This window comes from Loxodonta africana, chromosome 4 (assembly GCF_030014295.1).
Source record: "Loxodonta africana isolate mLoxAfr1 chromosome 4, mLoxAfr1.hap2, whole genome shotgun sequence".
NCBI classification, from domain to species: domain Eukaryota; kingdom Metazoa; phylum Chordata; class Mammalia; order Proboscidea; family Elephantidae; genus Loxodonta; species Loxodonta africana.
The window spans coordinates 187,399,863-187,413,001 of NC_087345.1; the positions used below are offsets into that span (position 1 = coordinate 187,399,863).

The 13,139-nt window shown below is 44.6% G+C and overlaps 1 protein-coding gene across 4 annotated transcripts in view; it reads right to left on the reverse strand.

Moving 5' to 3' along the window:
- The window catches only part of CCNY (cyclin Y), a 391,131-nt gene that overhangs the window by 17,015 nt on the left and 360,977 nt on the right, over positions 1-13,139 (reverse strand). For all 4 annotated transcript variants that reach the window (XM_023539756.2, XM_003420701.4, XM_023539755.2 and 1 more), the window contains one exon: positions 3,860-4,026. In XM_023539756.2, coding sequence (XP_023395524.1) covers positions 3,860-4,026 — 167 coding nt within the window. The remainder of the gene's footprint in view (positions 1-3,859; positions 4,027-13,139) is intronic.

The window sequence follows — 13,139 nt, forward strand, 5'->3', positions numbered from 1 at the left end:
CACCAGGCACTCCTTGGAAACTCTATAGGGGCAGTTCTACTCTGTCCTATAGGGTCGCTATGAGTCGGAACCAACTCGAAGGCACTGGGTTTGGTTTTGGGTTTTACAGTACGTAAATACACATCACATTACAAACGGGTCACGGTGATTCTCGTAACAAATGGTTCTTGAACGCCAAGAACTTGGTCTGGCTGGGCTTCTACTTGGCCTGAGGCCTTCAGGCTCCAGGGCTCGGAGAGGGAAAAGGAAAAGCGAAAAAAGTCACAACCCCGCTGTCACTGGGCTGCTGCTTGTTGATGATCTACTCCTAAGCTGGCTCCAGCCCAGCAGATGTTGATGAAATAGGGCACTGCCCCAAAGCTTCCTAAGTAACCTGTTTGGAAATTCCACTCTCCTGAGGTTAGAATCTGACCTTGTAAGACAAGAAATTCCCATCTGTGCCCCACGTCTGCCCAGATGCAGGTGTTTGGGGTTATTCACCCAAGGCTGTAGGAAGGTAAGGCCAGGCCAGCGCTCAGGACTGACGAGGCGGTCTGCCTGGTCACTGGCTTCCAAAAAACGCACAAAACCACACTAAAAAAGTTTTCTGTTTTCTTCAGATAAAATATGGATTGGAATATTTGCCTCCTGCCTGCATGCCAACTCCTATTATATTCACCACCTTATTAGTGAGTCAGGAAGCAGGTCCACCCCATGTAACATCTCCTAGGAGTCAGAATCGACTCAACAGCAATGGGTTTATCGCTATTTTGCACTTGAAAATACCATCTGTAACTGCTTTATTATGTGTTTGGCTATTAACTGTTTAAGGTATAGACTATCCACAGAAAGAAAAAACGTGAAAAACACCATTTCAGAGCAATTCTGGATATTAAGGATAGTTTCAGCTGAATGCACTTTGACCAAAACAGTCAAATTTTCTACCTTCGAGTAGAAAAGGACTTAACGTTCAAAAAATAATTATTGTTTAAATATTAGATAAACGAAACAATTTCATCTTCAGTTACATAGAAGACAGAAACAAAATCTGGCTTTGTTAAAAGCCAGGCGACCTGGACAACTTTTCAGTGCCCCGGTCTGATTTATAAATGGGAATAATAAGAGGGCTACCTCACAGGCAGCTGTATTAGAAGAACTAATGCACACGACAAAACTGTTCCTTTTGGGCTTAACATATGGGAAGTGCTCAGCCAATGACAGCTGCCCTGAGCATCACAGTTATGATGACAGCAACTGTTACTGCTATTACAGGTATCCTACGTAACAGCACTGGTTTTTCCCAACTTGGTTATTTAAACCTTCAGTGAATAGAATCTAAGTACCTGGAATTCCAAAATATCTTTTATTAATACCTTCCCCCATTTTTATCTAAGGAGAGAATAACAAATTACAAAATTAGTACTTCAGGCATTTAGTTAAATCATCTTCATGCAGAACCTGGGGACAAGCACACGTTAATTTCTACTGTTTTCCCCTCAATCACTGCATAACGGTCACTGGGATGAAGAAAGGTGACCCTTTCCTAAGTAGCTGGGGGTCAGCTTCCCCTTGTTTGCTGGGCAATATTTAACCTCTCTAGGCCTCAGTCGGAAACCCCGGTGGCGTAGTGGTTAAGTGCTATGGCTGCTAACCAAGAGGTCAGCAGTTCAAATCCGCCAGGTGCTCCTCGGAAACTCTATGGAGCAGTTCTACTCTGTCCTATAGGGTCACTCGCTGAGTCAGAAACGACCCGACGGCAGTGGGTTTTTTAGGCCTCGGTCTGCAGAGTGGACATAATAGTATACACCTTAAACTGGGTTGTTGAAAGGATTCAGTGAGATACACGTGAATTAAACAATGCATGACTCTTGACGAATATTTTATAAACATTTTCTTGAAGTTTAACATAAACTAAAAGGATTTTCTGGTTGATTCTCAGTTTACACGAAAATTCAGTTTTGCCAGGCTATCCAATTTTCCTGGCATTTTGGTAAATTAAACCTGGTGGATTAAGTATTGGAGCACAAAAGAACTCCTTCCCACTCTTCATGTTCTTCATTCTTCATTTCTCTCTTTTCCACCTACTTTTGTTTTAACGTTCCTAAGGGTGGTGCAGTGGGTAAGCGCTCGGCTGCTAATCCAAAGGTCAGGGTTTGAAGCCAGAAAGATCTGGCAGTCTGCCTCTGCAAAGGTGACAGCCTAGGAAACTCTATGAGGCAGTTCTACTCTCTCCTATAGGGTTGCTATCAGTTGGAATCGACCCAATGGCACGCAACAACAAAAACAAGAAGCTACCTGTAATTTATATTTGTGACTATCTCATTTCCTTTTGGAAACAGCTGCGGTATAAATGATGAAAAATTTGAAACCTAAGTCTGACTCCAGCAAGCATTTTCTTCTTTTGACTTTAAGTGGACAGAATTACTTACGGTGGGGAGAGCCCTCCACATGCTTTCACAGAACATGACCAGCCCCCGCCCCCACGTCACACAGAAATCTAAGTTCAGCTCAGAAAAAAAGGGACCATTGCCACAGCATTCTTGTGGTGTGCAACTCAAGTGTCAAATGAAATTGAGGAGTTGATGAAAACAACAACAACAAAGAAACCTAATTAAGGTAACAAGCCAAGTTTTCTTATCGCCTTACCCACAAATGTCCATTTCCTTTGTGGTCTGAATGACAACTGCTTCAGCAGCTGTTTTCACTTTGAAATACGATCAAGAATTCTATTTGTCCTGCTATGTAGTGTAGATTAAAACCTGCCTTCTGCTTTATAGGTCTACAGTAGGAATAAAGGTCAACAGTTCAAATCCACCAGCCACTCCTTGGAAACTATGAGGCAGTTCTACTCTGTCCTGTAGGATTGCCATGGCTCGGAATCAACTTGAGGGCAATGGTTTTGGTTTTTGTTTGCTGGTTTAGTAGGAATAAGCTCTGCAATGAAAAATCTAAGAGCATAAACCAAAACCAAACCCAATGTCATCGAGTTGAATCCAACTCATAGCGACCTTATCAAAGAGGATCCTAAAAACCACTGAAATCGATAACCAGAGGCCAGGAGGGCCCTAAGCTGGGGAGAAACTGAGGCGCTGTGAAGATCCTGTGCCCCAAGGATTACTGGGTCCAGGGACATGGATGTGACTAGGGACACAGCTGGGAGCCTCCTCTAGCTTAAAGCTTCCTCGAGGAGGTTTGTTCTAGAACTATGCCAAACAAAGAGTATGAGAAAAATTTAGCATGAATAGTGTCAGAGTGTCTACAAATCGCACAGAACTGTGGTATTTCACAGATTGTTTCCTAAAATACCTCCTTCCTCCAAGTGGCTCTGAACCTATTTCCTGTATTACCAGACCCTGGAAATCCCAGGCAGGCCCAGTAGGTCTACAGGTCTCCTACTGACAACCCTCATCTAAATCTGAGGACTGATACAGTGTGAAACACCGTAATGCTGCCTTGAGAGCTAGGCTCAGGGTAGCCAAACCCTCTCCCCTAGGCTTAGGGCACTTCCACCAAGCTGTGGGGGATGAGGCTGGCAGCCCCTAGTAATGAAGACACATGAGAGGCACCCATAGACAGAATGTTGATTTTAAGCGACTGAACTTGTAAAATATGATGAAACAGTAAACATTTTCTCTCTGAGACTACGCAGAAACTGATAATGGCTTAGCTCTGCTGCTTTTCGGGTACACTTGTGGTCTACATCAGGGTTCCCGTGAGCTACCCCACAAGCGCCACCATGCCAATCTCCTTCCACGTGTTAATGTAAAAACAAAATTAGCACACGGACCTGAAGAAAACACCTTGTAGGGGGAGGGTGAGGCCAGCAAACAAATGCAGAAGGCGTGCGTTATTTGCATAAAAATATGGCATCTCTACTCACATGTCTTCAACCGTGATGTCTTTCAGGATCTGGCAGTAATCCACATTCCAGACTGCCTGGTCGTCCCACACTTTGGAGGCCAGCAAGATGGCCCCAAGGACAATTCGCTTCCAGTTTGCTGGACAGATATCTATCTCTGCATACGTCAAAAGTCTCTCAAGGTACACCTGGGAAGACATGGAAATGCCAGGGCTAGATGACATGAGTTCAGTTTCCCTACAAACTAGCATCCATAAAGCAGCTCTAGAACTGTGTAAATTCATGTCACTGGCCTTTGAACAGGGAATATTGCCTGATCATATCTATCTTTAAAAGGCCAGAGGGATCAATGAATCTGATGTGAAATGGGTTAACGGTCAGACTGTGACCTGACAGTGTTGACGTAGCCAAATCTTAGACTCCAAGGAAGGAACAAATTCCAGAAACCACAGGTTACTTTCTTACTCTATCAGTGACATGACACCAAACAGAACTTCAACAAACAACAAATGTTCCAACAAAGACAATAAAGAATATGAAGAGGATAAGCCTATTTTTTGTCTGTTTATACATATTTTTTTCAATTACACTTTATATATTGGGATAACTGTTGCTTTACATGTAGCTGCTGACAAACCTATTTTAAATAGTTAAACTGATAAGTTCAGCTAAAGTTTAAAAATTAAAAGCAAATAATATCAGTTTTTTAATTGGAATAATTTAGTTTGAAGACAAGCGCTCAGAAATATCAAAGCCCACTGCTAAAGCTGAACTACAAGGTTTAAGAATGCCTTTTAAAGTTTCTCTTAGTTTATTGTTTTATACTTCTTTGAACCACGGAATTATTATTTCTATAATTTTTGTCAAATGTATTTATAAAGTGGAATTACTGCACCAGAAAGAAACAAAGTTAAATAGACATCACCCATGTTAAGAACCTGTTTTCTAAGGAAAATCTATACAGTTAAAATTATTCAGTTTATAATATTGATAAAGTCTTAAATATTACAAATGTAAAAAAAAAAAGGCATGCATTGAAGGAAAAATGTTAAATACACAAAATACTAATTATTTTCTATTAAATAATATTAATGTTCATAAATGGATGGGAAGAGCTTAAGAGAAAGTGAAAAAAAGGAAGAATCCACAAATATAGCCTCATTAGTGGAGGCTGGGGGAGGAGGCTGAACGTCAGGAAATTCTTGAGAAGGAGGGTAATCAACAGACAGACTGGGAGAGGTCTGTGACGCGATGACGTGGATCTATACGGAGTAGGTGATAATGTCAAAAGCAGACTACTAATTACGCCACAGACAGGCCACCGGATGACAATGGGTAAATGAAGGGTATGATCATACACAAGTGCCCTGAGCCCCCTTGTTGCACAGACACCAAGCACTCACGATGTGCCAGGCAGCATGCTGGTCACTGGCGATGGGGCGCACATGACCAGTCAGGCCCTCCCGCAGGCCCCCCAGCACAGCGATACTGGTAACTGTTCACAAACTGGGGGCAGCAGGTGGCTCCCACAGCATCACACAGGGGTGCCCCATCTCTTCAGAGCCAGGGGGCTTTCCACACAACAGCTGGTTTAGCGGAGATGAGAAGGAGGCAGGAGCTAAAACCTGGCAAAGGTGGAGGGAGGAGCCACTCTAGGCAGAGTGCAAAGGCCAGAGGTCAGAGAACACATGGATCCCTGAGAGAACAAAAAGGTGGCCAGGAAATCACAGTGTGGTGGCCAGGGAAACAGACCTGAGCGAGGCCGGAGAGGAGGCCGACAGATGCCGCTAATACTGTCCCAGGTCTTGACAGCTCGTTGAGGACCTCACATTTAGGAACCCACACGGCCCTCACAGTAAGCCTGTGAGCTGGGTAAGATAATCGTTCTCATTCTGCAGAGGAGGGAACCCAGTCACAGAGAGGTCAGGCAACTCCCCCAAGGAGAGGTGACCAGTAAAAGCAAAGGCAAGCTACCACCCAGGGGCTGACTTCAGGACCACCCTGCCAGAACAGACTTGCTCCCGAAGGGGTCTTCAGGTCAAGAGAACAGGAAGCCACTGATGGCATTGACCCTCCTCGCTGCAGAGTGGAGGGTGGGCTAGACGGAAGCCACACTGAGGAGGACATGCCTGTGGCAGTGTGTTACAGACAGGACTGCAGTGTGGATGGGGACACGCCAGGGGAGGCAGGTGGGATGCTCGGCAGACAGGTGGTCTGTGGGGGACGCTGGGCCCTTGCTTGTACAGCAGAATGAGTGATGTCCTCTGTGACAGGGAGCATCAGGGAGGAAGAGCGTGGGAAAGACGCTGACGCACGAGTCTGACTGTGGACATTTTGTGGCTGATACCCTTCCGGGACACCCCAAAGGACACTGAGGGTGCAGTAAACACACATATCTGGAGCTCAAAGGAAACAGCACGGGGCCTACATCTGAGGTCAGCCACCCAGGCAAAAACAGTGTGGGTGGGACTGGGGGCCTAGGCAGAGGCTTAAACGAGAGGCCAGGCCTGCCCTGCAGGGGCTCTCCCACTTTAAGAGCCAGGAGAAGATGAAGAGGCAGCAAAGGAGAATGAGAAGGGACCAAGGAGGGAGGAAGGCACACGGTATGTTCTGCTTCTGTTGCGTCTTGTAGTATCTGCAGGAGAACCTACGATGCAAAGCTCTGTACTTGCAAATGCCTGGAAGTGGACTGATAGTGTTACACAGGGCACAGGACAAGAGAGGTGGAGTGGTTGCCTTCACAGCAAAAAGTAAAATGAGGGAAACCTCAGGCAGTGGCTGTGGGGGTTGAGGGGGCAGGGGAGGCATAAGGAGTGGGGAGGTGTGAGTGTCCTAAGACAGGCAAGTTCAGAAATACCTCACAGAAACGAATTGGGGGAGGGGGAGGGGGGAGAGAGAAAGAAAGAGGGAGGAGGAGAAAGAGAAATGATCCTTAGTGGAAGTAAAACTGGGCAGACTAAGAAAAGTCAGACCAGCAAGGGGAAAAAGCCAGGATATGAGCACAGGATTACAGGGTGGTATCCATTCAGAACAACTGAGCCAGCTGTTCGGACAGAACAAGAAGATACTGACTGGTTTAAAGTCAGGAAAGATCTGTGTCAGGGTTGTATCCTTTCACCATACATATTCAATCTGTATACTGAGCAAATAATCAGAGAAGCTGGACTATATGAAGAACAGGGCATCAGGACTGGAGGAAGACTCAGTAACAACCTGCATTATGCAGATGACACAACCTTGCTTGTTGACAGTGAAAAGGACTTGAAGCACTTACTGATGAAGATCAAAGACCACAGCGTTCAGTATGGATTACACCTCAACATAAAAAAAAAAAAACATAAAGAAAACAAAAATCCTCACAACTGGACCAATGAGCAACATCATGATAAATGGAGAAAAAAATGAAGTTGTCAAGGATTTCATTTTATTTGGATCCACAATCAGCACCCATGGAGGCAGCAGTCAAGAAACTGAAGGACACATTGCACTGGGTAAATCTGCTGCAAAGGACCTCTTCAAAGTGTTGAAAAGCAAAGATGTCACCTCGAAGACTAAGGTGGACCTGACCCAAGCCATGGTATTAATCGCCTCATATGCAGGTGAAAGCTGGACAATGAATAAGGGAGACCAAAGAATTGATACCTTTGAATTGTGGTGTCGGAGAGGAATATTGAATACTGGACTGCCAAAGAACGAACAAATCTGTCTCGGAAAAAGTACAACCAGAATGCTCCTTAGAAGCAAGACTGCGTCTAACATACTTTGGACATGTTGTCAGGAGGTATCAGGCCCTGGAGAAGGACATCATGTTTGGAAAAGCACAGCGTCAGCAGAAAAGAAGAAGACCCTCAAAGAGGTGGGTTGACACAGTGGCTGCAACAATGAGCTCAAGCATAATGATTGTCAGGATGGCGCAGGACCGGGCAGGGTTTCATTCTGTTGTGCACAGGGTCGCTATGAGTCAGAACCGACTTGACGGCACCTAACAACAACAACCCCATTCAGAAGGAAGAGAACTTGGAGAGTCAAGAGGAAGGCTTGGCCAGCATCTCCAGAGAGTCTCCCCTGCTCCCTCTGACCCCTAACCCAGGCAAACTGAGAGAGTCAAATGCCCCTCTCAAAGCCACTAGAGCCTTCCTGGTGACTTACCTCACCAGTCTGTAAAAGCCAGTGTCAACAGTGAACACCACAGAAGCTTGGAAGGGAGGCCTGGAAGCCTCGTCTGCCTCTTCCACTGAACTAGCAGCTTTGCCAGATGGGTGTTGGCACTCAAATGTTTTGTTGAATGAGTAAGTAGATGAATAATGGTTCTTTGCTGAGTAAGATTATTGTTCTTTGTTTCCAGTGCTTTACTAATGAGAAAACATTTTATTTTCTTAATCCAAAAGAAAGCAAGCCTACAGTCTTAGGATTGATCTCAGATATCAGGTATTCCCCACAATAGATCAGGGCACTGAGACAAAATAAAAATAATGAGAAAAGATTACTAACATATTTAAAAGCCCAAAGACAAAACAGCCAGTAAACTGACAAAACCCATTGCCTCTGAGTCGATTCCAACTCATAGTGACCCATAGAGTTTCCAAGGAGCAGATGGTAGATTGAAACGGCTGACCTTTTGATAGCAGCCGAGCTCTTAACCACTGTGGCACCAAGCCTCCAGAAACTGTGACAAGAGAGCCTAAATTTACCAAAAAGTAATGAAATGGGAACCATTATTGGAAAGCTCTCCCGAAATTAGTCTGGGTGGCCTTCCGCTTGGTCCCATCGCATCCAACACTTGTCCCATCATTGCATTTATCTCACTGTAGTTTACTTACCTCTTACCTGTCTCTCCCCCTAGTAAACCACAAGCTCCCCGAGGACAAAGACCTTGTTTTACTCCCACCGTGAGTCCAGTACCCAGCGCACTGCTGGGACAGCGCCATGCTCCCTCAATCCTCTTCATGGACACAGGACTCCTGCTGGGATGAGGAAGGGGTGACAGCTACACAGCTACCCAGGAGCTGGCTCTCAGAACACAGCCATAGGGGCGCAGACTTCTAGTGTGGGCCAAGTCCAGCCAGGCCGAGAACAGGGACTTGACTGGTAAAATGACCATAAATAATGGCATTCTGAAGGCGAAAAGCTGCATTTACAAACGTAGAGTGGATCTGAAGGTGAAACTGAGCCCCTGGTTTGTGAGACTGGTGCTGTGGTGAACAATGGGGTTCAGAGAAGACGGCTCAAGGCAGAAAAAGGCAGTCTGGGCTACCGGTACCGAGAGCTGAAGAGCCCTTCAGTGAACTGCACTGTCAGGACCCTGGGGGTTTCCAAATTCTTTACTGGACATTAGCATCTGCCTGTGAACAGACATTGGTAAAAAACCAAGTAGGTCCCTGAGTAGAGCGCAATAGTCTTTTCCATTTTGGGAGATTTTAGTTTTTAATGGTATTTATTATATTAAATCTGACCAGCAGTAGTGAGCTAATGTCTCAGATCATGATTTTAATTTACATGAAAATCTTAACTCTTCAGGTGAAGATCCAAGTGAGGCCAGGTGGCTTCCAGCTGACACTGACCTCGGGGATCGCGAACTGCATTATTTTACAAAGGGAGACGCCAGCTCTGCTCAGCATCCGCTGAACAGAGAATCAGAATGAAGAACAGAGCTGTACTAAGAGCAGAAAACTTAGACTGGGCTTAATTAAACCTCCAGATTTTTAAAGCAACAGAAAAAGGGGGTTATAAAGCAATTTTCACCCAAGATCCTTGGGTCAGCGCCTTTATATGTACAAATTATGGAAATCTCCTCAGGGACCTCATTGAAAGAGATTCTCACAGGCTCAGTGCAAAAACGTGGTTCCTCAATTTTCTTCAGATTTACTTAAAATACATTAGTTGATAAAATCAAGCCCACTGGCATTCGAGTAGATTCTGACTCACGGTGACCCTGTAGGACAGAGCAGAAGTGCCCTGTAGGGTTTCCAAGGCTGCAAATCTTTATGGAAGCAGACTGCCACATATCTCTCCTGTGGAGCGGCTGGTGGGTTCCAACTGCTGACCTTTCAGTTAGCAGCCAAGAGCTTAACCACCTGCCACCATAATAAATATGCTAAAGCATATATTTAAGTAACAATGTTTGGGGGTGGGGAGGAAAGGCAAGCATCTATCAAGTCTGGTTATTCCATTAAGGCTCACTGAAGACATGAGACATTATAATACACCCCACAAAGCAGCTGTTATGTTGGGAGATAAGGCATTCATAACAAGCTCTACTTAATGTCATGTGATTTAGCAGAACTTGCCAGCAAAGCTATATTCAAGGGTCAACTGCAATTTCTTCAGTAAATGCCCAGTTGGGTATTTCCATTCTCTGCCAAGTAAAATAATATACAATTGTTTTTTCCTATGCCATATCCCTAAACCATCACTAACAGGACCCTCTTGCTCAATTCAAGTTTTGGATATTAATTCATGAGAAGGGATGTCCTAAGAAGTCTCTCTAGAAAACATAGGTTAGCCGGCAATTATAAAGTTACAGAAAGCATTCAGTTTACTGCACGTAACTAAACTGTTTTTAAAAGACATGGAGGGGAAAATAAAACATACACCCATGGGATCAAGGAAGTATGTAAACAAAATCCCGATGATATTGAAATTATTCCATTTCCATTTTAAAGGTCAGTTAAGGTTTCTTTTAATCCATACAAGGTATCATTTCCTTCTGGATTTTAATACTGTTGTCCGCGTTTGGCAAAGCCAATCTGAGCATGTGCCAATACAACCAAGATCAAGACCATAACCCCTTCACGGGAATAGGTGGTAGTTTCCTTCCATTCCCAATTATATCCTAATCCTCAGCAGGCATCGCATAACCCTAATACTACGGTGAATAAGGACAGCTACCCTCCAGGCACTAAACGATATTCCATGAATTGCCACTTCTATAGGGTTGCTGTGAGTTGGAATCGACGCGATGGCAATGGGTTTGGTTTTTCGAAAACCTGGTGGCGTAGCGGTTAAGAGCTACGGCTGCTAACCAAAAGGTTGGCAGTTCGAATCCACCAGGTGCTCCTTGGAAACTCTATGGGGCAGTTCCACTCTGTTCTTCAGGGTTACTATGAGTCAGAATTGACTCGATGGCAATGGATTTTTTGGGGGGTTTATACAAAAAAACAAAAAAAGTAACTATAAATTTCTGTGACTTTCATCTTTAAATTCCTTTAGTACCTGATGCTATTAGATTTGCCTGTAGCCTGATGTATAAATTTTTATTATGAACATAAATTCATAAATTAATTTATAGCATAATCTTTTACCTAAACTATTGCCATAACTTCTTTACTGATGTCTCTGAAAAGACTACTAAGACACATATGTGACTCTGTCAGTATCCTGTCTAGAATTTCTCTGGTGGCTCCCTAGTACCCAGAGAACCGGCAACCCACGGGCTGGATGTGGCCCACAGATGGGTTTCATCTGTCCGCTACCTCTCATAAATAAATCTGGGTTTCCGGTCCTCTTTGAACACTGGAAGAGCCCAGGCCCACAGCTCTGCATGGCAAGGACTGGCTACCGAGTAAATTTCAAACATCGTTTAGGGCAGGTATATACACATTCTCAGCGTTTACCATCATAAGCAACCCTTTCTCTGCCTTTTGCCCTGTTAAAAGTAGGCAGTTGTAGACTGGAAATGGCCCAAATCGCCTGCTTAAAGAGGTACCAACAACAGAGAAAAAACGGCACTGTGCGTAGAAAGAGGTAACAGAGCAGCCTAAGACTGCCATCCTCAGAAGGCCTGCTTACAGGGCCAGGCTGGCCCAAGCTGGCAACTGGGAACTTAGACTTCAGGAGGACTCACAGCATTCTCTGGTAACAGTGGCTCACTGTGCCTAAACTATCTGTGTAAACAAAGTGGTTTCTACTGAAAATTTACTTTCCTTCTGAGTCAGCGATTTTGGTAATGTGCTAGGCAGAGGGTGCCTACATGACCCAACAGAAACCTTGGCGTGAGTCTAACGAGCTTCCCTGGTAGACGCGTTTCACATGTGTTCTAGCCGGAGGAATTAGGTGCACCCTGTGCGACTCCACAGGGAGAGGGCTCGGAGGCTCGCACCTGGCTTCCTCTGGGCCTTGCCCCATGTGCCTTTTCCCTCTGCTTCTTCCACTTCGTATTATTTCATTCTCATAAATCACAGCTGGGAGTGTGACTACGTGCTGAGCCCTGAGAGTCCTCCTAACGAATCACTAATCCTGGGGGTGATCTCGGGGACCCCTGGTACACAAATATTTTGCAAATTGCAGGCTTCAACCCACTAGTGGGTTTTCAAACAACTATAAAGGGTCATGAACAGCATTAAAAAAAATAATGGAAAAGAGTAGAAAATCAAGAGTCGCAGATTTAGTAAGTATTGTTTTGTGAAATTTTGGGGGGTGTGGGTGTGTGCGCGTGCATGTTTAGGTACTTAAGATATGACTCTCTTTGTGTGTGTGTGTGTGTGTGTGTGTGTGTATAAAACTTACAGCTAACTCAAAAAAGTGCTAAAAATCATTGCCTTGGGCACTTCTGAGTTTTGGATGATGACTTCATCTCGATGTGTGTGCCTGCTCTTGGCTTTAGTGAATTTGCATGGAGATGGCCAATCGGAGGCTCCCTATTACCCAGAGTTTAGCCAGCTGGTGACTCTACCACCCTTTTACTGTTTGCTAGCCATTAGAGGAACAACTGAATAAATATTTGGACCGGTCACTGAATAGATACTGTTTTGAATAATAGCTTTTAAGTTCATTAGAAACTAGTAACATAAAAAGACAGCCTTTTAGGTCAGAATCAGTAAGATTCCACAGGTCACTTCACCATGAGAGCACCAGCCTCTGAGAGACATTTTCTGAGCTGCAGTCTGGAGGGAGGCACGGATGGCCAAGGCCACCCAAGCAGAGGCCCAACTCAGGCAGGCATGGTTGGCATTCCTGGTATGACACATACCTACCTTCACAAAAGGAACACATGGCTCAAGCAGGTAGAGTGTTTAAGTGTGGGCTGCACAGAGTGACTTCCTTTGAACGAGTATAGAGAATGAAAAGATGGAAAAAGAAGAAACTTTACTGTGGAGAAACCTGGCAAATATTATCTCAGCCAAGTGAGCAGGATCAATATCAACAGCCATAAACCATGTTGAGAGCACGTGCCCTTGATACAGTGTGATGAAAACGGCATGAGAAAAGCATCGGACAAATCCCAACTGAAGGACAGTCTACAAAATACCTGACAAGGCCTCCTCAAAACTGTCAAGGTCATCAAAAACAAGGAAAATGTGAG